Here is a 21,636-nt window from a genome sequence, read left to right on the forward strand (position 1 = left end):
TTGTTGAGCGAACTGTTATCGAAGTTGAAATGTTGCCAACAGATAGTCATACAAGAGACGATTGTTTTGCGGTTCATAGTGTACGGCTCGTCCCCGATATGGATGCTGCTCGAAACTTTACAGTGATATATAAACGTCATTGCTGTCTAAACTTCAGTGCATCTTTATTTTAATTTGAATATCGTTTTTGATGCCGCCACCTTGGGTTGCCGTATATGGGTGCTGTCGCGCTCTCTTTTCCGGCCTGTTCTTCCGTGACGTTCTCGCTCCTGTTTTGCGAGCCTGCCCGTCTGCTGGCTCTACCCCCGCCACAGACTGATCTGGAGTGAATTGTGTGCCCTGCTTATGTCGAAAAATAATGGTAATTCTCTAGCGATCACCCCAGTCATGTATTGTTCGTGTGACGGAAATACATGGGCTGATGGACAGCTAGAGCAAGCTTATTTGGACAGATTGTTGGATAAGTGTTCGAGGACTGGCCACAGCTGAGTATAATGGAATGATGGAAATTGTGCTGTTTATCGATTTTTATCTCGGATGTCAGTAGTACGATCTAGAAACAAACGAGCTTGTCTAAATTACGGCTGAAGATTGTAGCCAGCGTCTTCATCTTTTGATAACGCTGTCGAACTGTCGATTTGAACAAGTTAGTCTGCGTTAGGTATACAGTAAACCTTGATAAGAGGTGCCAACTGCCAGTCCCTATTGAATGTGGACGTGGTATATGTCTTTTCATAAAGAAAGGATGAGCGAGTCAGACGGTGCCGATGACGCTGATGCCAGAGAGCGGGACAGTCGCGCCAGGTGTCGCTGCCGTCGCCGACTCCGGGCCGGAGGTGGGACGGTGCCGGTGTGGGGCCGCAGGGTCGGGAGCAACTGACGGTATCAGACGCGCTCCAGCCGGTCCTGTAGACGGTGTGGTGACGGTGATACTCGGGAGACGGACAACGACGACGGACGGCATGTCGGTAAAGGTGAGGGACCTGCGTGCTGGATGCTGCAGCTGACGGCTGGACAGTACCAGTTATCATTCCATTTGTTTTGCCGTGTTTTGTAGATAAGTTGGCCTGTTTCGTTGTTGTTGGTGTTGTTTTGTTTGTTTTATTTTATTACCAAAACTTTACCAAATTTATGGCTTTTCGGATGACTTTTCTCTCAACCAAAGCTCATCGTATTTCTGTCATCAGATTTTAACCCTCGCCCTGGCAGAGGGGGGGGGGGTCGATGCGACCCCCCCCTAAGGTTTTTCGAAGATAGCGTAAAAACGGCGGCGCGCAGCGCCGCCAAATTTGGCACAGCCTATGGGGCAACCTTTTTACATATGACCTGAAAATTTCAGGTCCGGGTGACCTTGGGTCAGGTCACCAGGTCAGAAAAACCGGTACAAGGTCATGGTCAAATTTCAAATTTCTTTTCGCATCTGTCCAACTCACAGTTTTGAACTGATTTCCTTCAAACTTTCAGGATGTGCTAAGTTCACCGAGTTGTATAACATATAGTTCGGGTTTTTTGAGGTCACTGACCTGAGGTCAGTTAGAGGTCATTACGTCGTAATGTTAAGTCTATGGGAAAATACTAAATTCGGAAAATACTGGAGATATCCGCTTCGTTCTGTCACTTTTGTGCTTTGAAACCACAGTACTTAACAGCAGGTCACTTGGTGCCTCTTTGTTTGGTGTACTTATCCATGGGTCAGGTCAAATGAGGTCAACTGAGGTCAAATTACGTTTTTGCCAATAACTTGGCACATAATGACGCTAGAGCTTAAAAAATGGTATCATTGTGTTCCTGGTGATCAGCCGAATCGAATGATATGCGATATGACGCAATTTGGTTAACTTGAACTTAATTTATTAATTTAAGTTTACTTAAAATTTAAGAAAAACTTTAAGTACACTTAAGCAAGCTAAAAAGTATATCATTCGACGCGCCTTGACGTGCTGAGTTCACTGGTGCTTTCCTTTTTGCTCTATCTTAATTAGATCAAAAGTTATAAGCGAAAAACTTTTGACCTGTTTTTAGCGAAATTTTTACATTTATACCCCCCAAAACCCCCCTAAATATTGACCTAGAGCAACCAAATTTGCACAGGGGCGAGAACTCCAGGGGGCCCACCTACCTACCAAATTTGGTGTTTCTAGGTGCCATAGGAGCCAATCGCGAGGGGGGGTCGTATCGACCCCCCCCCCCTGCCAGGCCGTGTTATGAAAAATGCCCTGGCGAGGGTTAACTACAAGTTTGACGTCTTGCCGACTAATAAGCTACAAATAAAGATGACCTCACGGTCACTGGACGAACGGTCAAGGGCCATGAGAAAGACGCTCAAGTCAATCTCCTGCCTCGCCTGTCGACGTATTAATAAAGAGGTCACACATCCGAGTGAAGGAGGTGTCCTGAGTCACATTCGGTCGCTCCCGTTCGCTGCCCATATTTATGATGTGACTACGGGTCAGCCGTCCACCCCGCCCCGTCATACAGCGGGGCTGGAAAGGAAACGGGATGATACGGAATGAACTGAGAGGCCGGGCGAGTGAGAACATGGAGGAAGACGGACCGATGAGATGACGTCGGACCGGGGAAGATTGAGACGGCCCGAGGAGATGAAGACCGAAGACGTCCGGATGGGAGACACAGAGACCAAAGATACGAAGATCAGAGACGGACTGTTGGAGACGGATGGTCCTGACGGGTGGCCCGTCACGCAGACGGTCGTATAAGGCGAGGGAAATCATGGAAACGGGCGGCGGTAGAATCGGCGCTGAACTACGGTCAGTCATGTCAGCAGCGGTGGACGACCCCGTTTCAACGAGGATTAGGAAAAATGTAACAATTAATCATCAAACGACAAACGACAGAGGTGCGCAGTGCATCAAATCACCATTCAACTAATTTTTATCCCAGGCTGTCCTCGCTGCTGTTCCCCCTTGGACGTCAGATAACTGACTCTCTCTATCCCCATTCCCCAGAGCCAGCCCGTCCTTCATTGACCCGTGTTCTCCTGTGTTCGCCATTGTTTCCGAACGATACGTGCTCCGACTAGCCTGCAACTCCAATCGGGCCGTTTGAAAGTTCTTCTGTAGCCTCAGCCACAGTTTCATTGACCCTTGTTCTCCTCTGTTCGCTACTGTTACAGAATGACAGCCGCTCGGACCTGCGGCTTCACCACATGGTTTGACAGTTCACTCTCTCTATCCCAGCCCAGGTCCGTCCTTTGCTAACCCCTATAGTCTCTGTTCTCTGTTGTTGCAGAAGGACGGCCAAGCCGACCTGCAGCTCCACCGGACAGTCCATCCAGCCCCACAATCCTCCAATTCGCTAACCGCTGTTCTCCTCTGTCCACCGTTGTTTCAGAGGGACACCCAAAGTCAAAGTCAAAGTCATTTATTAGAATTCTTCCACGGGGTGGGTATTAAGAATCCGGTCAGGAATGTGACATGGTGACATAAGAGCTAAATGAGACCCAATTAAAAATATATGATACTGATCACGGGCGTAGGAACGTCATGAAAAGTGGGTGGGCCAACCTGTCAAGGGGCCTCCTATTCCAGGGGGCCTCCTATTTTCAGGGGCCTCCAACTTTTGCCTCGTCCTGCTGGCTGCTTTCAAGAATGACCTCCAAATCTAGCTTCTGAGATCGGGCAGATGTACCCAGGGGCGTAATCGCTTAAGCGAACAGTGCGGAAAGTCCGCACCATTTTTAAAACTTATTCCCCCTCCGATTTTTTTTAAAGAATCTTTTTGCCGCAAACGGCGCATGACCCCTGAAAACCATTTCACAAATGTCTTCCTCGTTTCCCAGGTGCCCCCATTAGCTTCATAGGCGCCCTCTCTGGCATATAAGCGCCCTATGTATAGTCATCAGCTAGGCATCCCTATATGTCCCACAGTCGCCCCGTTGTCGCATACAATGAGCGCTTATCATAGGCGTCTCTCTTTTATGGACACTTGAAGGCGCCTCTCTTTGTCATGCCGACGCCCCCTGTTTCTTATGAATGCACCCCATGGCATTGGTCAATTGCAATTTGCAGACCTCTATTGCATGTGGACGCCCATATATGTAGGCCTCAGAGGCACCCCTCTTTCGCATTGAGGCGCCCCTATGGGCTTCATAGGCGCCCCTCTATTGCACGTCCCTACTGTCTCAAAACCGCTCCCCTTTGGCATGCAGACGCCCATCTTTCGACGGAGGAGCCGCTGTGGTTCTTATCTTAGAGACGGCATGTTGCTCCCAGACGCAGATGGGGCTCTCGGAGTCGACAGTGTGGGACCTTCAGTCGCTGATGGGTGTCCGCCAGATGTGGACCCTCAGAGACGCCGGTATGGGGCCCTCAGAGATGCCGGTATGTGGCCCTTAGAGACACCGGTGTGGAACCCTTAGATACTTCAGTGTGAAGCCCTTACAATTGCTGGTGTGGAGCTATGAATGCGCTGGCTTAAATCCCTCAGAGGCTGGTACATGGACATTAAAGCTCAGCGAGAGCTTGTGTGGTGCCTTCAGTGGCCTTGTGGAGCCGTTAGACATCAACATGGTGCTCTCAGGAGCCGGTGAGTCCTCAGAGTCACCGGTGTGGGGCCTTCAGAGCTCCGAGATACTGGTGTGGTGCCCTCAGAGGTGTCGGTGTGGGTCCTTCAGATGTACCTATATGTAGAGCCTTGAGATGCACAGGTGTGGTGGCCCACAGAGGCGCCGGTGTGGGGCCTCCAGAGCCACCGATATAGGGCCCTAAGAGACACTAGTATGACCCTCAAAGGCGCCGCTGTGTGGCGCTCATAAACACTGGTGTGAAGCCATCACAGGCGGGTGGAGCCGTTAGAGGCCGGAAAGGGCCCTTAGATGCCTACAAGGAGCCTTCAGAAGCCGGCGTGGCACCCTTATGGGGATAATCGTGTCTACTTAGGAGGACTTGAGGTGCTCTCATAAGCTCTGTGGGGCCCTACCGAGCCGAAATATGGCCACGGCCAGTTGCCGCCGCATGGCTCTTCGGACTATCATTCTCAGGGGCCTCATATGCCTAGTTTGAATAGAAGGGCCTCTCAGACAATCAGTCTCATGGGCCTCCTCTGGCTAGTATAAATAGAAGGGCCTGTTAGACCATCAATCCTAGGGGCCTCTTCTGGTTAGTATAAATAGAAGAGCCTCTCAGAACATTAATCTCAGGGGGCTCCTGTGGACAGTATAAATAAAAGGACCTCTCAGACCATCAGTCTCGGGGGCCTCCCTAGAAAAGTGTAAATGTGGATAGAGGGCCCCCTCAGATTCATTAGGAGTGGACCTCTCTGAATATCAGTCTCAGGGGCCTCTTGTGGCCAGTATGAATATAAGAGCCTCTCAGACCATCGGTCTCAGGGGCCTCTTCTGACTAGTTTGGATAGAGGGCCCTCCTAGACCACCGGTTTCAGGGGCCTCCAGTGGCCAGTTATATGAACAGAAGGGCCTCACAGCCATCAGCCTCGGGGGCCTCTTCTGACTGGTGTGAATATGAGGGCCTCTCATACCATCAGTCTCAGGGGCCTCCTCTGCCTAGTGTGAATATAAGGGCTTCCCAGGCCATCAGTCTCAGGGGACTCTTCTGACTGGTGCCGGATTGAGGGACCTCCCAGACCGAAAGTTTTGGGGGTCTCCTGTGGCCAGTATGAATAGAAGGGCCTCTCAGTCCATCAGTCTCATGGGCCTCTTCTGCCTAGTGTGATTATAAGGGCCTCTCAGGTCATCAGTCTCAGGGGCCTCCTGTGACTACAGTGTAGATGGATATGCCTCCCAGACCATCAGTCTCAGGGGCCTCTTCTGACTATTGAGGATAGAGGGGCCTCCTCTGACTAGTGAGGGTAGGGGGCCTCGGCTAGGCCGCCAGTGTCAGGGGCCTATTCTGACTAGTGTGGATGGAGGGGCCTCCCAGACCACCAGTCTCAGACCTCTGACTAGTGTGGATAGAGGGGCCTCCCAGACCGCCAGTGTCAGGGGCCTCCCCAGACCAGTGTGGATATTGGGGCCTCCTCAGATCCACTAGGGCCTCTCACTTCTCAGGCCATCAGTCTCAGGGGCTTCGACTGACAAGTATGAACAGAGGGCCCCCTTGGATCCATCACGGCCCCTTGGAGTCCGTGCGTGGGGATTCGTGGAACTTATTTTTACCGAGTTTGTTTATTCTGGAAGGTGACGACGTCCTCTCAAATCGAGACGAGGGGCCTCGAGTAAAAAGTGGGTGGGCCAAAACACATGGTTGGCCCCCCCACCTCGAAAAGTGGGTGGGCACTTGCCCACCTGGCCCCCCCTGTTCCTACGCCTATGATACTGATACAATGGCAAAAGCAACGTTAAAACACATCAACGATTACATTAAAACACTCGCGAACGCATCATCCGCATGTAGGAAGTTGACATCAGCAGGTTGACATTCTAAAATCAGGTGCCTGTGGCGGTGTCCTTCGCATTCCACGATGCTGCCGCTCTATATGCAAACTCCCGCTGAGTTCTTGCGAGCCGCCACTTCGGGAGCTGCAACTTTCCGGCTGCTACCGCGCGAGTGTCACGTGACGACACTTTGGCCCGGCGGGTGAACATGGCCGACATCGCTGGGGGACATTGGTCATTATACAGGGCTCTCTGGACGTGAACATGATCATGGCGGCGCAGCATCACATCCATCCTCTCCCAACCAAGCGACTCCAACGCCGGCGATATATGCTCGGACCGTCGCGTCCCGGTCACAAGTCTGGCGGCGAAGTTCATCGTCTTTTGGACGCGCTGCATTTGACACTTGGCGGCTCCTCCCCAGACGGACAGGCAATACTGAATGTGTGGGAACACGTGGGCTTGGACTAGGAGTTTAAGGACGTCAGGTGTGAGGTGGTGCCGGATTTTGTGGAGGGATGCGAGGATGGAGTTGCAGCGACGCACAACCATGGTTATGTGGGGATCCCACGTCAGGTGTCGGTCGAGCAGCACACCCAAAATTTTGACGGTCTGACTTGGCCGAATGTCGTTACCGGAGAGTGAGACGTAGAATGACTCAGTCTTTTTTAGAGTTTGCTGGGTTCCGATGAGAGTGATAAAGGTTTTGTTTTGGTTCATTTTTAGACTGTTGGCCTGGAACCACAGCTGGAGATCGAAGATTGACTGCTCGACACGACATCTGAGCTGAGAGAGATCTGGGGTTGTTGGAAGTGAGTGGTCGAGGAGTTGGGTGTCGTCTGCGTAGGAGAGGAGTCGGCCATGGGTGAGGAAACAGGGAAGGTCGTTGATGAGGATGAGGAAGAGGATTGGGCCGAGGATGGACCCCTGGGCCACGCCATGGGTCAGCGGGAGGGGATCGGAGGAGCCGCCGGTCACTACCTGTCTCCGATCGTGCAGGTAGCTCCTGAACCACATCGAGCTCACACCATACCACTCCAGTTTGTCCAGGAGGACGCCGTGGTCAACGCTGTCGAACGCCTTGCTGAGGTCAAGCGTCGTCAGCGACGCGACTCGTCCAGCGTCGATCTGCGTTGATATCCAGTGGACAGCGTCGAGCACGGCGTCCTCCGTGGAATGACACGGACGATACGCGTACTGGTGCGGAGACAAAACATTGTTTTTCACAAGATAAGACACAAGTTGGCGAGAAACGACCTTTTCCATGATCTTGGATAGTGCAGACAAAATGGAGATGGGCCTGTAGTTGCTGGGGTCTGAGGTGTCGCCAGATTTGTGGACGGGGATGACGCGGGCGAGTTTCCAAGCGGATGGGAAGACGGAGGAAGAGATGGAGTGATTGATGATGTGAAGAAGATGGGGTCCTATCACAGCAAAACTACGCACAATCGCGAATAGCGGCACGCCGTCCACGCCGACGGCGCGCGAGGAGCTCATGGAGCTGATAGTCTCAGACAGCTCCGGCAGGGTGACAGGCCCCAGCACTAAGGCGGAGGCACACACACAGGGCGGGCGAGGCCCCACGTCAGCGCCTCCGGAGCGAGCGACATCAGCCGCGACGCGAGGGCCGACCGACGCGAAATGAGCGTTGAATTCGTCGGCCCGTCGAGTGACGTCATCAGCGCTGCTGGCTGGAGCGGCGCCTGCAGGGCGGAGAGCAAAGCTCTTGATCCGGCTCCAGAAACCTCGCCGGTCCGTCAGCAGGTCGTTGCAGAGGAACGCCCCTTAGCACGGGCGAGAAGACCCTTCAGTCTGTTGCGACTGAGCTGGTACTCCCGCCGCGCCTCCGCTGAACGGCTCGGCCGCCAGGTGTGCCGGGCGGTGTCGCGCTCCTCTATCGCGGTGTCGATGTCAGGATTGTCCCTGAGCCACGGACAGTCCGGGCGGCGTCGGGACACGGTGACAACTGGACACAGTTCGTCGACCGCCACACTCCAGACACCCATGAACGCCTCCAGCTTCCCGTCCACAGCTGCTGTGCTGTAGAGCCGCTCCCAGTCGGCGGTCAGGAGACGGAGACAGAAGGCGTCCCAGTTCATCCGTCGCCACGGCCTGGTGGTGACGGGAGCTGGGCGCGGGCGGCGCTGGCGGCCGACTGGGGCGCTGAAGATGACAGGCTGGTGGTCTGCAACAGGCTCAGGGAGCACTCTGGCAGATGACTGGAGGTCAGTCAGGTTGGTCAAAATCAGGTCGAGCAGCGTGGGAGTCGGGTGGACGTGAGTCGGCTCCTCCACCAGCTGCATGAGGTTGACGTCGTTTATGATGCGTTTGAAGTCTCGGGTTCCTGGCTTCAAGTCGTCCAGCATGTCGAAATTAAAATCCCCGAGCACGACTAATGGTTTGCCAGTGGCAGTGGCCGCACGGAGCTGCTCCTCTATCAGCTCGAGCCCCCTGGCGGTGGATGAGCCGGGTGGCCGGTAAATGGCACCTACGATCACTGTCCTCCGGCCTGGGCCGGTGACGGAGAGCCACAGGGACTCCACTGCTGGGTCTGCGCCGCCAATGTCCAGCTTGTTCAACCTGAACTGCTCCCTGGTCAGGATAGCCACTCCTCCTCCACGGGGGGCTCTCGAGCGCGGCGGGCCGGTGCGGTCACATCTGCTGATTGTGTAGCCAGGGAAGACGAGCACGCGGCTGGAGATGTCAGGACGGAGCCAGGATTCCGAGACACACAGTATGTCCAGTTTCTGCTGTTCTAGTAGTAGGTTAATCTCGTCGAGTCGGGGAGCGAGTGACCTGGCGTTGATGTGTCCGAAGTTGTAGAATCGGTGCGCTGGCAGCGGAGTGACGCCGGCGGCCGCGGGCCTAAGACGACGAGTCTGTGGCAGGCTCCTTCGAGGCGGAGTTATCAGCACTCTAGTCCTCGACTCCGCGGAAACGGCCCTGACTTGGCGATGATGACGCACAGCCGCGGGGAGGCTGCGATAGATATTCGCTCCATCGGTCGCGCTGGAGAGCAGACGTGACACCCGCTCGGATCTGCAGCTCCACCGGGCCGTTTGACAGCTCACTCTCTCTATACCCAACACCAGCTCGTCCCTCATTGACCCGCTGTTGTTACAGAAGGACAGCCGCTCGGAGCTGCACCTCCACCGAGCCGCCATCACCGGTGACGTCACGCGGTGTCAGGCCGTGCTGGACGCCGGCCTCGTCCACGTCGATTGCGCCGACATGGTGAGTGAATTATACATTCAGGCATGAAATTACGTGCATTATTGTTTCAGCACATAATTTGTAGCCGTATATTGTTGAGATTAATATTTGGCCACTTAGCCTCGACCGCGCTTCGCCGATTTCTGCATTCGAGGCTGTCTCGAATGAATATTTTGTGGGAGATCAGACACATTTGAATGCTATTGTTTAAAGTATTTTTACACATTTTAATAAATGAATAAAATACATTGCGTAACGATGTGGGATTTCGGGCGGGGTCATTGAACGAACTGTTAGTGTGCTGTTTGGACTGTGCTAGGCCGGCGGACTAGGTATCCGCATGGTGTCCGATCAGAGACCGGAGAAGGCCCAGGGAAGGTCGGGAGCCGGGAGCCGGGAGCCGCCGTGTGTGGTGGCCGTCACGGCTTCCGAGCGCCGTGGGAGCGGCCCACAGACTCCCACGGCCCCGAGCGGACGGACGACTCAGCGGCTCAGAGCAGCTCTGACTCTGAGCGACTCAGCTCAGATCGCCTCGGAGTCGGAGCGACTCAGCCGAGATCGGCGCATAGAGGACCGAGAGAGACTCGGAACAACTCAACGGAACAACATTTAGATCCGATAAATCGGAACAACGATTTAGCGAACCGCGGTGGCCGGTATCCTGTCTTTATTGCGTATACCTACGTTTATATGGTATTTTGACCGCCTGGCCCGGAGGACAATTGTACCAGGAAGGCGGGGCAGAATAGACGGAGAACAGTGCAGCGTTATAGATAGCGAAGATTTTTGTGCATTGAGTGTTGATTGCAGAGCGGGCGTATGCCTTTCAGTGAAGTGACATGCATAATTAAGCTCATAAGAAAAATAGGCCGGCTGAAGAAGTTGCCAATGTTGCACGTCCCATGCAACAGTGGCGCACGACGGTGACCTGAATCCAGCGTGACATTGCTTCCAAATATATATTTTATACCAGTCATGCTGCTCATGCTGCATGGTTGTTGCGGCTGAAGAGCTCATTCCACCAGTTTCCCAGCCTTCATACCCGTGTGATTGGAGGTTGCGAATTTCCCTGGAGTGGTAACAGGGCCATCCGGGTAGTGGCTGTAGGTAAGTAAGAAACACGCAATACAAATAGGAAACATCTGCTGCGGCAGCCCGCCGACTCCTTCGCTTGCTGCAGTAACCGCAAGCTGGCACGTGTGAGATCGACAGCGTGTCGGTAAGGTGCGGTATAAATCAGCTGCTGCCGGAATACACGGTCACGGTTACGCTGTCTCGTTACACGGCAGCCGTTCATGCCCCGTGCGCCTTGTTTTGTGTATAAGTCGATGCCGGGTCAGTGAGACCGTCCATAGGGGTAGAATATCTGCCAAAGGTCCGTCCCTGCCCAGCGTTCATTCGTCCCTGCGTACCGGCACCTACAGCTGCAACTGGGCTCCCAGTGGCACCATATGTCGATATAATGCACTTCCCAGCTTCCCAAGAAGCGGTGACTTTGAGCTCCTCGCCGTGCGTTTCCAGCTCGGCCCCACGCTGGGAGCTCGTCCGGGGCTGTTTTTCTTTTCTGTTCCTGTTTGTGCCCGGTGATAGCTGAGTTCCGGTGTGACGCCGGTGGTCGGTCGGCCGGCGGTGCCCGCGGGGCTTCCCAGCAGGTCCGCACGGTCCGCCTCAGACGACCGTGTGGGAACGGGCGGGCCTGCTGCGTGTCTCAGCCATCTGCCGTCCCGACCGGACCTCTGGTGTGCCGTCTTTTGTCATCATCTGGGTTCCATTCCTGGCTGTTAAGGCCTGCCCGCGGTGCCCAATCCTCCACACTAGCTGCTGATGTATCCTCTCAGCCAGTGCCAGTGACCTCTGGTTCTGAACTACGCTTCAGTATTTTACGGTTCGCCATCCATCTGTCCAGCACAGTCCGTAACCCGTTGGTCCGTCCGTTGGAGTCTGACCGAGCCCACTGCTCTGACCGACAGGAGGGCACCACGCCTCTGCTACTGGCGGCCGCTAACGGACACCTGGCCTGCGTCAAGGAGCTGCTGCGACGGGGCGCCGACCCCGACAGACGACGACAGGTGAGACTGAGACGGACAGTCGGTCCCGACAGATGGAATAGAATTACGAAACATCGCAACTGACCGGCAATGGGCCCTCGACAGGCGAGAGACACACCGGGCAGTCGGCCCCAAACAGGTGATAAAAAAGGCACCGGACAGGATTTCGACAGATGAGATAGACACATCACAACTGACCGGCAAAGGCCCTCGACAGGTGCCAGAGCCGCCACACGGCCAGCCTCGATAGACACCAAACAGGTGGCTGAAGCGCGCGGTTCGGCGCGGCCCGTCGGCACTTCCCACGGCGCCGGACCGACGAGAAAGCGTGGCCCGATTACCATGACAGTGCCTTTCCAGGGTGCCGGAAGACGCGTGAATGTGGAAACCGTCTCGGGCACTAATCCACATACCGTGGGTATCCGTCCCGGGGTCGGACCACGGACTACGCGTGCATATCCCAGTGACACACATGTTTCCGCAAACATTGCGCGTTGCGCCTTCCACGGCTCGGCGCCTTCCTATTTGTGCCTGCGCTCTGTATATAGAGCGCAGGCACAAAACGCACACAGTCGATCAAACACGTTATAGCAATACAGAGCGCGATTTGTGAGTCGACCAGCGCCGACTGTCTGTGATTGCGGCGTCATACGCCCATCGGATTTCCGCGGGCGGCGCTCAGCGCGATCCGGCCACTTTTGGCCGTTAGTTCAGCCCCGCGGCGGACGGCGGACGGCGCACAATAGACGTCCGCACACCGCCGGCAGTTTAGGCGCTGACCGCCGTCTCGGCTCATTTGTCAAATACCGGAAACACACAGCTCTGTCGGTGCGTTTCCAGAATCCAGAAGCTGTATTTTTTCTGTTATAAAACATGCTCGTATGCGGTGTGAAACACAGCTACTGCTTTTCCAGCTCGGATTTAATCAGACATTGTTGTTTTGACGGGATTATGGGTTAATCTGCCTTATGACAGTGTCAAATACGAGTCTTCCAACGGCTACGGCCTAGGTACTCGTACGTACACTCGGGGGCAGATTGATGTTCTACAACTCTTCTTCCACCGGGTTCCTATGGCTCAGCATTGGCAGCAGCCGCCTGGTACCGGTAGACTGTGCCGCTTCACTTACTTGTCAAGCGGCACAGCCTACCCACCCGTATGACACCGGTCTGGGTCGGTGGCTGGAAAGTGATGTGGGCCGCCTGTGACGTCAGCGCAGCGGTGAGGGCCTAGCCCGGAGGCATGGCTCGGGTCGGCGCGGCGCGGCGGCTGGCGAGGGCTGGGGAGTGATGTGGGGTGGGAGCACGGACATCGCGCGGCTGAGCGAGTGTAGAACTTTCGCGTCTCAAGGCGCCAATTATTCTACCTAACAATTGTGCTAAAGCAGTTGTTAAAATGTCCTATCCCCAAGACAGCGCCTATCATCATACTTGCAATGCACATTACGACACACTTAAGCGTGGCAATGGGACAGCCGATAGAACTTATGTCACTCGTGCATCGAGGTGCGGAGCTATATTTTGTATAACATGTATTAGTAGCCACGCCGATTGTGGATTGCTCTTGATCGTCAATACATACATACATACATACATAGTATTAAGGCCTTGATTGAGCAGATTGGTGTCTATTGTTTGGCACGGCAATCGTCCAGAGACGTGGGAGCTGGGGGTTATGAGTAGTGCCGCAGCCAACGCCCCAATTTAAAGCCAGTACATAGCGGCGGAACACCTTCAAGTAAGGGGGGGGGCACTGCCGACTTTTGGTCCCATTCTTTCCATGCAACGCCCATAGGGCTAATGTTAAAATGCCAAAATCAAAGGGGGGCACGGTGCCCCGGTGCCCTCCCCGTTCCGCCTCCTACGTTTAAAGCGATTATTATTGTTGCTCTAATATGTGGTCGCAGCCCCCAATAGCAAACCGTTCCAACTAGGAGCCAAAAAGTCGGCCACCCAGGGGGGTTCGAACCGGGCTTCTCCCACCGACCAATTCACGACACGAGCGTTCATCCACTGAGCTACCGAGAATGGCCCTCGTCTACACAAAACAAAATGACATTCACCCGCTTACCACCAATGACAGTATTGTGACATTTGATCGCGTTTGACCGCGGCGGGTGGTCGCTGGTTTCGGCAGCTCAGTGGATACACGCTAGCGTCGTAGGGTGACCGGTTGGAGAAACCCGGTTCGAACCGTTCCAGGTGCGCGAATTATTTGTTCCTAGATGGAACGGTTTGCTATTGGTGGCTGCGACCACACATTAGAGGAACAGTAAGAGTTGCTTATAGGTAGTGTGCCACCTTTGAAAGATTTCCCATTTTATTTTTCCTAGGATAAGAAGCTTCTGTTTTTACCTAATATCGCAAAAAAATCAAAAATGGGCCTGGAATAGTGCCCTTTTCGCCTAAAAGTTTATCGGTTTTTAGATATGTATAACAACTGTAGTGGGCTCACCTGCAAACAGGCGTCGGCAACAATCGCGATTGCGGCGCACATGTGACAATAAGCAAAGGTCATTATAGTGTTACGACCATACGACGTACGGGAATGAGTTATCAGCTCTCTAATCGTAGACAACACAATGTCGAGCCTTAAACTGTAAGCCTGTATTGGTATTGTTTCTTTTATTTGGCTGTCGAACATTATTTATGGTTTGAAATATGATTTTATGTAAAATAATTGATATGAAAAAGCCGTCTGATAAGTTATGACCCCATTTCACCACACGCAAGTGGCAGAAATGACAATGATCAGCTGACACATTTTTCTTGGCCGAAGTCAGAGCGCGCAGCCCGACGCACCACCACCGCACCACAAAGTATGAGCAGAAGCCGCGCCCAAAGCCAGGGCCCCGGTAACGTGAGGTAGCCGAGTCGGGGCAGCGTGCGCTGACCCAAGCCGGGGCCGCAGCTTTGGGCGCGGTCTACCGCATCCCCGCGGGCAGCCCCGGGCTATCACATGACACCGGGAGGACGCGCGGCTCCGGCTTGGGTCAGCGCACGCTGCCCTGACTCGGCTACCTCACGTTACCGGGGCCCTGGCTTTGGGCGCGGTCTACCGCACCACCTAACAGGCGTGTTCGAAACCGCAGGAGCTGATGATGAACGAGTTTATCGAAACTTGATTGGATGAGCATATCGGTAATAGCGATTTCAGTGTGTGCATTTATTGTTCATAGTGGTGTGAAATGTGGTTGGGGTACGACCGACAACCCGTCGGGGCGAATTTCGCACTGGGGTACTCAAAATTTGAAGAATTTAAGACGTTTCCATGAGTTTTGAAGGTATGGCTAAGTTCTAAAAATCCGGTTCTCCTTATCTGGGCCATTAACTCCATACGGTCCAGGAAAGCTGGCAGTTGGCACACTACCTTTAAAGTTGGGACGCCGCGCTATCCAAAAACCCCAGTTCCCACGTCTCTGGACGATTGCTGTGCGAAATAATAGACACCAATGAGCTCAATCAAGGCCTTAATACTTATCTGTTAAAAACAATGTAGCTCCGCAACTCGATGCACGTGTGATATAAATTCTATCGGCTGTCCCAATGCCACGTTTAAGTGTGTCGTAATGTGCATGGCAAGCATGATGATAGGCGCTATCTTGGGGATAGGACATTTTAACAACTGCTTTAGCACAATTGTTAGGTAGAATAATTGGCGCCTTGAGACGCGAAAGTTAACTACACTCGCTCAGCCGCGCGATGGTCCGTGCTCCCACCCCGCCTCGCTCCCCACTTCCCCAGCCCTCGCCAGCCGCCGCGCCGCGCCAACCCGAGCCATGCCTCCGGGCTGCCCTCACCGCTGCGCTGACGTCACAGGCGGCCCACATCGCCTTCCAGCCACCGACCCAGACCGGTGGCATACGGTGTGGGTAGGCTGTGCCGCTTGACAAGTAAGTGAAGCGGCACAGTCTACCGGCACAGGCTGTGCCGCTTGACAAGTAAGTGAAGCGGCACAGTCTACCGGTACCAGGCGGCTGCTGCCAATGCTGAGCCATAGGAACCCGGTGGATAAAGAGTTGTGGAACATCAATCTGCCCCCGAGTGTACCAGTTTGTATGATACCAAATGGATGTTTGTTTTGTCTAGAGACGGAGGAGGTTGCACTGTTGTTTCGTCGAGAGACGGAGACGTCGCCGGTGTTGCATTTGCCGGACACCCTATGTTTGTTGTTTTATCGGTAGACGGAGACAGTTTTGCTGTATGTACTATGTAGCCTGTACATGGGCGCCGCCACCGGGGGGGACGGGGGGACGCGTCCCCCCCACTCTCAGAATGGAAGGGGGACGTCCCCCCCAAACTCATTACGGAGCGAGCGAAGCGAGCGTAGTCTTTCGTAGGTTAACGGAAATTTCTGAGCATGCCGTGGTCACGCTTTTGCTAGGCTTAGTTATATCTCAGCAACCACTTGACCGATTTAGGTACATGCGGTAATTTTTGTAGGGTAGCACTAGATTCATTCCTTCTAACGAGCATCGGGCTATTCCCGATGCATGTGAGTGACCCCATATGCACGTGCCACGTGAAAAACGAAGAGGTGTCAGTTTTGTAACAATTTCAATATCTCGGCAACTACTGGGCCGATTGCCCTGAAAGTTGGCATGTAGGTAGGTATACCCACTAGGCAATTCATATCCATGTGCCACAGTTGGGGTGCTGCTGCACGTGCGCACATGCAGGGGTCGATTCCAGATCTCGAGAACGGCTGAACCGATTGTGCTGAAATCTACACCAATCCGACCTCGAAGTCAAAATCCGAACATTTTCGAAGACTTCAACTCCGACTCTGGCCAAAACTGGCCAAAACAGTCAACTCCGACTGATTCCCGCTCCGACCCCACACTTCTGCAGCCACGCTACACTAAATTTCCAGCTTCTAAGAAATAAGCTATACGGTTGACAGGACCACAAAACTTTGAGGCGACTTGACTACTTGACTTGGTTTTCCTGACCTAAGGTTTTCTGGTACCTATCAAGCTTGCTACACGGTCTGCAAAATTCGTACTTTGGAGCAGTTTTGTCTGTTTTTTTTTTGCCAATTTTCGCGGCGCTTCGCGCCGATTCGTGCACAAACCAAAAAGAGAGATTTGTGACTATACAAGTACAACGCCCCCTCCCCACGCGGGTATGCAATATGCATTACCTATGCAATATGCATTATCGATCATATTAGTGGCAATTATACCGTGATAGAACACGAGGCTTTGCCGTGTCAAACTGAATCGGACATCAGATGTGTATATAGGTAGGTACTCGGTGGGAATGCGGTCTTAGCCAATACTTTAAGGAAATACCCATGGGTGTCCATTTCCGCCAAGTCGGGGGTGCCCAAGCTCTCCAAATTCCCCGCCGGCTCGGCCGACTTGGCTTTGGAGCCTCAACAGACCGCGCGGGTCAAGGTCACCGCTAGGGCGGCGGCGGATTTGCTGCGCCCGGGCACCCCCAACTCGGTAGAAATCGACACCTATGTACCTAAACTACTTTCCTCAAACCCAGGGCTGCGGAGTCGGAGTCGGAGTCGGAGTCGGTCGGAGTCGACAGTTGTGACCGGAGTCGGAGTCGGAGTCGATTTTAGAAACCCGAGCCGGAGTCGGAGTCGGAGTCACCGAAAATCTGTCGACGTTGGGCCGTGATCGTTGGGCCATAAAAGCTCATGCATTGTTCTCGTCTCAGCTCAAGCTACAAAACCGTTATTTCAGTTCAAAACCCTATGTTAAAAGTGGCATATTTGCTCAAAACGTTGAATGCATCCGACCGAAAAAGCCACGGTAAGAATGTCTACTTTTGGGTTTTCAGTCGGTCAGTCCGTCCCCCCCAGTCAAAAATCCGTGGCGGCGCCCCTGAGCCTGTAGGATGTTTGTTGTTTTGTCGGTAGAACGGGAACGGTTGTGCTGCATGTTTGTTGTTTTGTCGGTAGAACGGGAACGGTTGTACTGCACTTGTTGTTTTGTTGGTAGACGAGGGCGGTTTTTCATTGTTTGTTTGTTGTTTTGTCGACAGACGGGGGCGACACCGGTGTTTTTCGCGGCGCAGGCCGGTCACGTGGAGGTGCTGAGGGCTCTGCTGCGGCACGGTGGAAGGCCCGACACACCCACCACGGTGAGAGGGAGAGGCAGGGCAGAGAGAGAGGGACGCCCACTACGGTTAGATGTGGAGGACAGAGAGGGAGACAGAGAGGGTTACAGCCGGCTCAACACGCCAACTATGGTTGGATAGGATACAGGGGGTCATTGACGAAGGGAGGGGGACAGATGGGTACGGACAGAGGGAGAGACAGAAATTACGGTCAGAGGGGGCACCGGGACCTTTGTAGACCCTCCATAGTCCGTAGACCTCTGTATACCGCCATGACATACATAGGTTTACGGAGGGGCAGACAGACGGGACAGAGAAGGGACAGACAGAGGGAAGGTGTTGAGCTGGCCAGGTCACCTTCTGCTGCTAGTTCAGTGCCAACGTCCACCCTCAGACGTATAACCAATGTATGTAAATTTGAACGCGCCGAGCCTTGTGTTGCCCACAGGACGGCGCCACTGCGCTGCTGGTGGCCAGTCAGGGCGGCCACACGGTCTGTGTTCGCGAGCTGCTGCAGGCGGGAGCTGCCGTCAGCGCCCGGATGAAGGTGGGGCTCGGAACGGCCCACGCCGGGCGGTACACACACAGAGGGCGGGTCAACACTCACCCACGGCAGGGTGGAACGGCTGGTGATGAATCAGATAACACGCCGCACGGGCATTGTTTTACGGGTCCACGAACGGGAGGCTCAAAATAAATCCAACGGAATGCGCACTGCAGTCATGGGTATTGTGATAATGGGGAGTCCATCAGCGTTTTATAAAATAACCCATCCATTGTTAGCTTCTTCCTGCGATGGCCAGCAGCTCAACCAAAGTAACGTTAGTTACGCTAATTAAAACAAGTTTAGGATGGAACGATGATCACCACGTCATGAGTGGTGATATATTTTTTAGAGGGTGAATCACTCGAGTGTTTGCCTCCAGGACCGCTCGACGGCGCTGTTCCTGGCAGCTCAGAACGGTCACCACGAGGTGGCAGCACTGCTGACAGACGCCGGAGCTGACCCCGACCAGGCCAGGTGAGAGGACGGATCCGGATCAGACGGTAGAAGAGATATTCAGCCAGGACACAGGGCAGGTGGCAGAACAGACCCTCCACTAGGCCGGGTCGAGCAGACCTGGCCAGACCATTGAGAACAGCCTTTCAGCCGCGTCAAGCGGCGGAACAGAACCTCATCTGGGTAAGGTAAACGAACAGACCCCCAGGCACATGTCGGCGACGGGATGAGATGCTGATTGGGACAAACCATCAGTCGGGCCCGGCGGAACACACTATGGAGATTATACCCGACCCCCACCGGACACGATTTGGTAGCCGAGGTCTGTGACGTCAGCCGGGCGTGAAGTTTTCCCTTCACCATAGGCTTCACACACAAACCGGCCGAAGTTCTATATAATACTGAACGAGGCCGGTGTAAATAAATTTTCAAGACCGAGGTCCTTACTGGATTTTTGAACGAGGCCGAAGGCCGAGTTCAAAAATCAGTAAGGACTGAGGTCTTGAAAATTTATCACCGGCCGAGTTTGGTATGTATTTTACTGTATGCCAACGATAAATTTATTTTCTGGACCGAAGCTCTTAGCCGACTTAGGAACGAGACCATCCCAAAATGTTGGCTTAAGTGCATTCTGGTAATGCATTTTTGACCGTGGTCAATTTGCTTACACCAGTTATTACCACACCCCTCTGGCTAATGTATTTGAATAGGCCAGGCATACAGTAAATGCCAGGATAGCCCGGCTTGAAAGTGCAAAAATGATTAAATTTTGCCCTCAATAGATTCATTGCTTCATTTTATAACTAAAAACGTCCGTTATTAGGACTCAATGAAGGTAAAAAGTACTCAAAATCGAAGTTCAAGAAGATGCTGTCCGAGCACAATCTGGTAACATCACGTGACCTCTTTTAAGCAGAATGTATATAATTCAAGGATGTTATTACACGATTGCTGCCTAAAACATCATAAATAATACGCTTGTAACATTTATTGCTTCTGTTTAAGTCATAACATTGCAAAACGCAAAGTTTGTCATGGAAGTCACGTGACCAAAGGTATAGCAGGGGTTGGGACAAGCACTCAAAGGATTTCAAGTTTTTTAATTAAATTATATAAGTTTCATGATGAAATTGATAGAATGTATTTTTTCCGAATGAAATACAAATTTTCGTATGTAAAATATTTTTCTTATGGGCGAATTTCTCCATATAAGAAATGTCAGTGACGTCACCAGGGCTTTACGTGGGCTTTACTCAAAACATCGGACCTACCTGTTTCTTATAGGTATCTTGATTATACCCCCCGATACGGCCATGCACGGGTGGACCGGCTCGTGCCCCACCTCTCGACTGACCCGGTGCGTCATTACAGGGTGGACGGGGCCACTCCGCTGTGGATCGCCGCCCAGCTGGGCCACAGCCGGGTGGTGGAACACCTGCTGAGAGCAGGGGCCGCCGTCGACAGTCCCCGACACGTGAGTGTCAACAGACCGGCAGTCGGCGCAGACCCGACACACGTAGCCTAGCAGTCAGAATTGAGCAGTCCTCTTCTCGATTGGCCCACGCACAATTGAATCTTCAATGTTTCTTAGCATGCATATTGCATACCTTAACAGGTTACAGGGTCGCGTTACCGCATAGTCAGGCATGCGGGCGCTTTGCTTACAGATATTTCCATTCCACTGAAGTTACCATCCTTCCTTCAACATTACCCTGAGCCATCGGTGACCATCTCCGTGACAATCTGTTTCCTTCACAGGACGGGGCCACAGCGCTGTTCAAGGCGGCCCACAAAGGTCACGAGGAGGTGGTGCGCGCGCTGCTGCCGCACTCCCCTTGCCTATCAGTTTTACCGGTAAGGACCTGCTATACACAATACACATTACACAGGGGCCCACGCCATCCGGAGTGGCGTCCCCGGTTGGCACGAGCTGACGACAAACGTCGGTCTAGTTATTATCCAGATTACGAGATGAAACGAAAGTTCGTCTTTTTCCACGGTACCATTTTCTATAAACGACGGACACAAACGTCAACACGCATGCATCGGCCTTACTACCTCGCATTTCTAATCGGGGCTTCGGCTCAATCCATTCTGCCTCTGATTTGTGGTACGCATACTCCGAGATTGTCGTGCTTAATCCAGGGAAACTGACCACTACTCATCCCCTCCCCACAGAACGGCGAGTCGGCGCTACACGCGGCAGCCATGTTCGGTCACACGACCTGCGCCGAGCTTCTAGTCTCAGCCGGGAGCAGGATCGAACTGCGGAACGCCGAGGGCCTGACGCCCGGCGAGCTGGCGCTCCAAGCCGGCTACGAACGGCTGGCCACGGCGCTCGAGCGGCGCCGGTGAGCGGCTTTCAGTGAAACAACATGCTAAAAGTTACAGGGGTGTGGCCATCGCCTGACCGAGCCGCCTGCCTCGAATTTGACCGTTGTGGACAACTAAGTAATGCGGGCGTGGCACACTGTCGCCTGTCGGACCCATATATTATGGAGCCATTAGGTGTCTTCGTCTGTAAGCTTCATGCTGTTAATGGTGTTAACTGAAGCCTCAGACATGGCGTCGGTACGCACTCGTGTGACATTTGCTTCAACTGGGGCGTTTACCTGTCCGACGGGTGTTAGCAATTGTCCGCGCTCTCTCGGGCTCCATCGGCATCGACCGGAGCGCCGCCTACTGGCCCGTAGGACGCGGACACAGGTCACGCGCAATGCTGACGGAATGAGCAGTTCTAGCCGCCGTGAAGCGAGTTTGGGTTCAGTCAGTCCTCAGACCTGCCCGGAACGCTACGGGGAAGTACCGGAGCGGCGGAAAACGTTCAGTTCGCAATAGACTAGCAGTGTTACGGTCAGAGAACCGCTAAGAATCCCATGGTGTGCGGGAGGAATGTGTGCGTGAAACTGTGACCACTTCCGCTGTTTGTTACTTGTTCAGCGGTCTATT

At 53.5% G+C, this 21,636-nt stretch overlaps 1 protein-coding gene across 1 annotated transcript; it reads left to right on the forward strand.

Annotated features, from left to right (window-relative positions):
• Nucleotides 1-893: 893 nt before the first annotated feature.
• Nucleotides 894-21,621, forward strand: LOC122371127 (ankyrin repeat domain-containing protein 29-like). Its single transcript, XM_043347240.1, has 9 exons — nucleotides 894-974; nucleotides 9,476-9,586; nucleotides 11,536-11,634; nucleotides 17,613-17,711; nucleotides 18,136-18,234; nucleotides 18,614-18,708; nucleotides 20,059-20,161; nucleotides 20,446-20,541; nucleotides 20,866-21,621. Exons 1-9 carry the CDS (start codon nucleotides 963-965, stop codon nucleotides 21,040-21,042), a joined length of 891 nt encoding a protein of 296 aa, XP_043203175.1. The 5' UTR covers nucleotides 894-962; the 3' UTR covers nucleotides 21,043-21,621.
• The last annotated feature ends 15 nt before the right edge of the window (nucleotides 21,622-21,636 follow it).

This window comes from Amphibalanus amphitrite, unplaced genomic scaffold (genome assembly GCF_019059575.1).
Source record: "Amphibalanus amphitrite isolate SeventyFive unplaced genomic scaffold, NRLGWU_Aamphi_draft 001207F_arrow, whole genome shotgun sequence".
Taxonomy (NCBI): domain Eukaryota; kingdom Metazoa; phylum Arthropoda; class Thecostraca; order Balanomorpha; family Balanidae; genus Amphibalanus; species Amphibalanus amphitrite.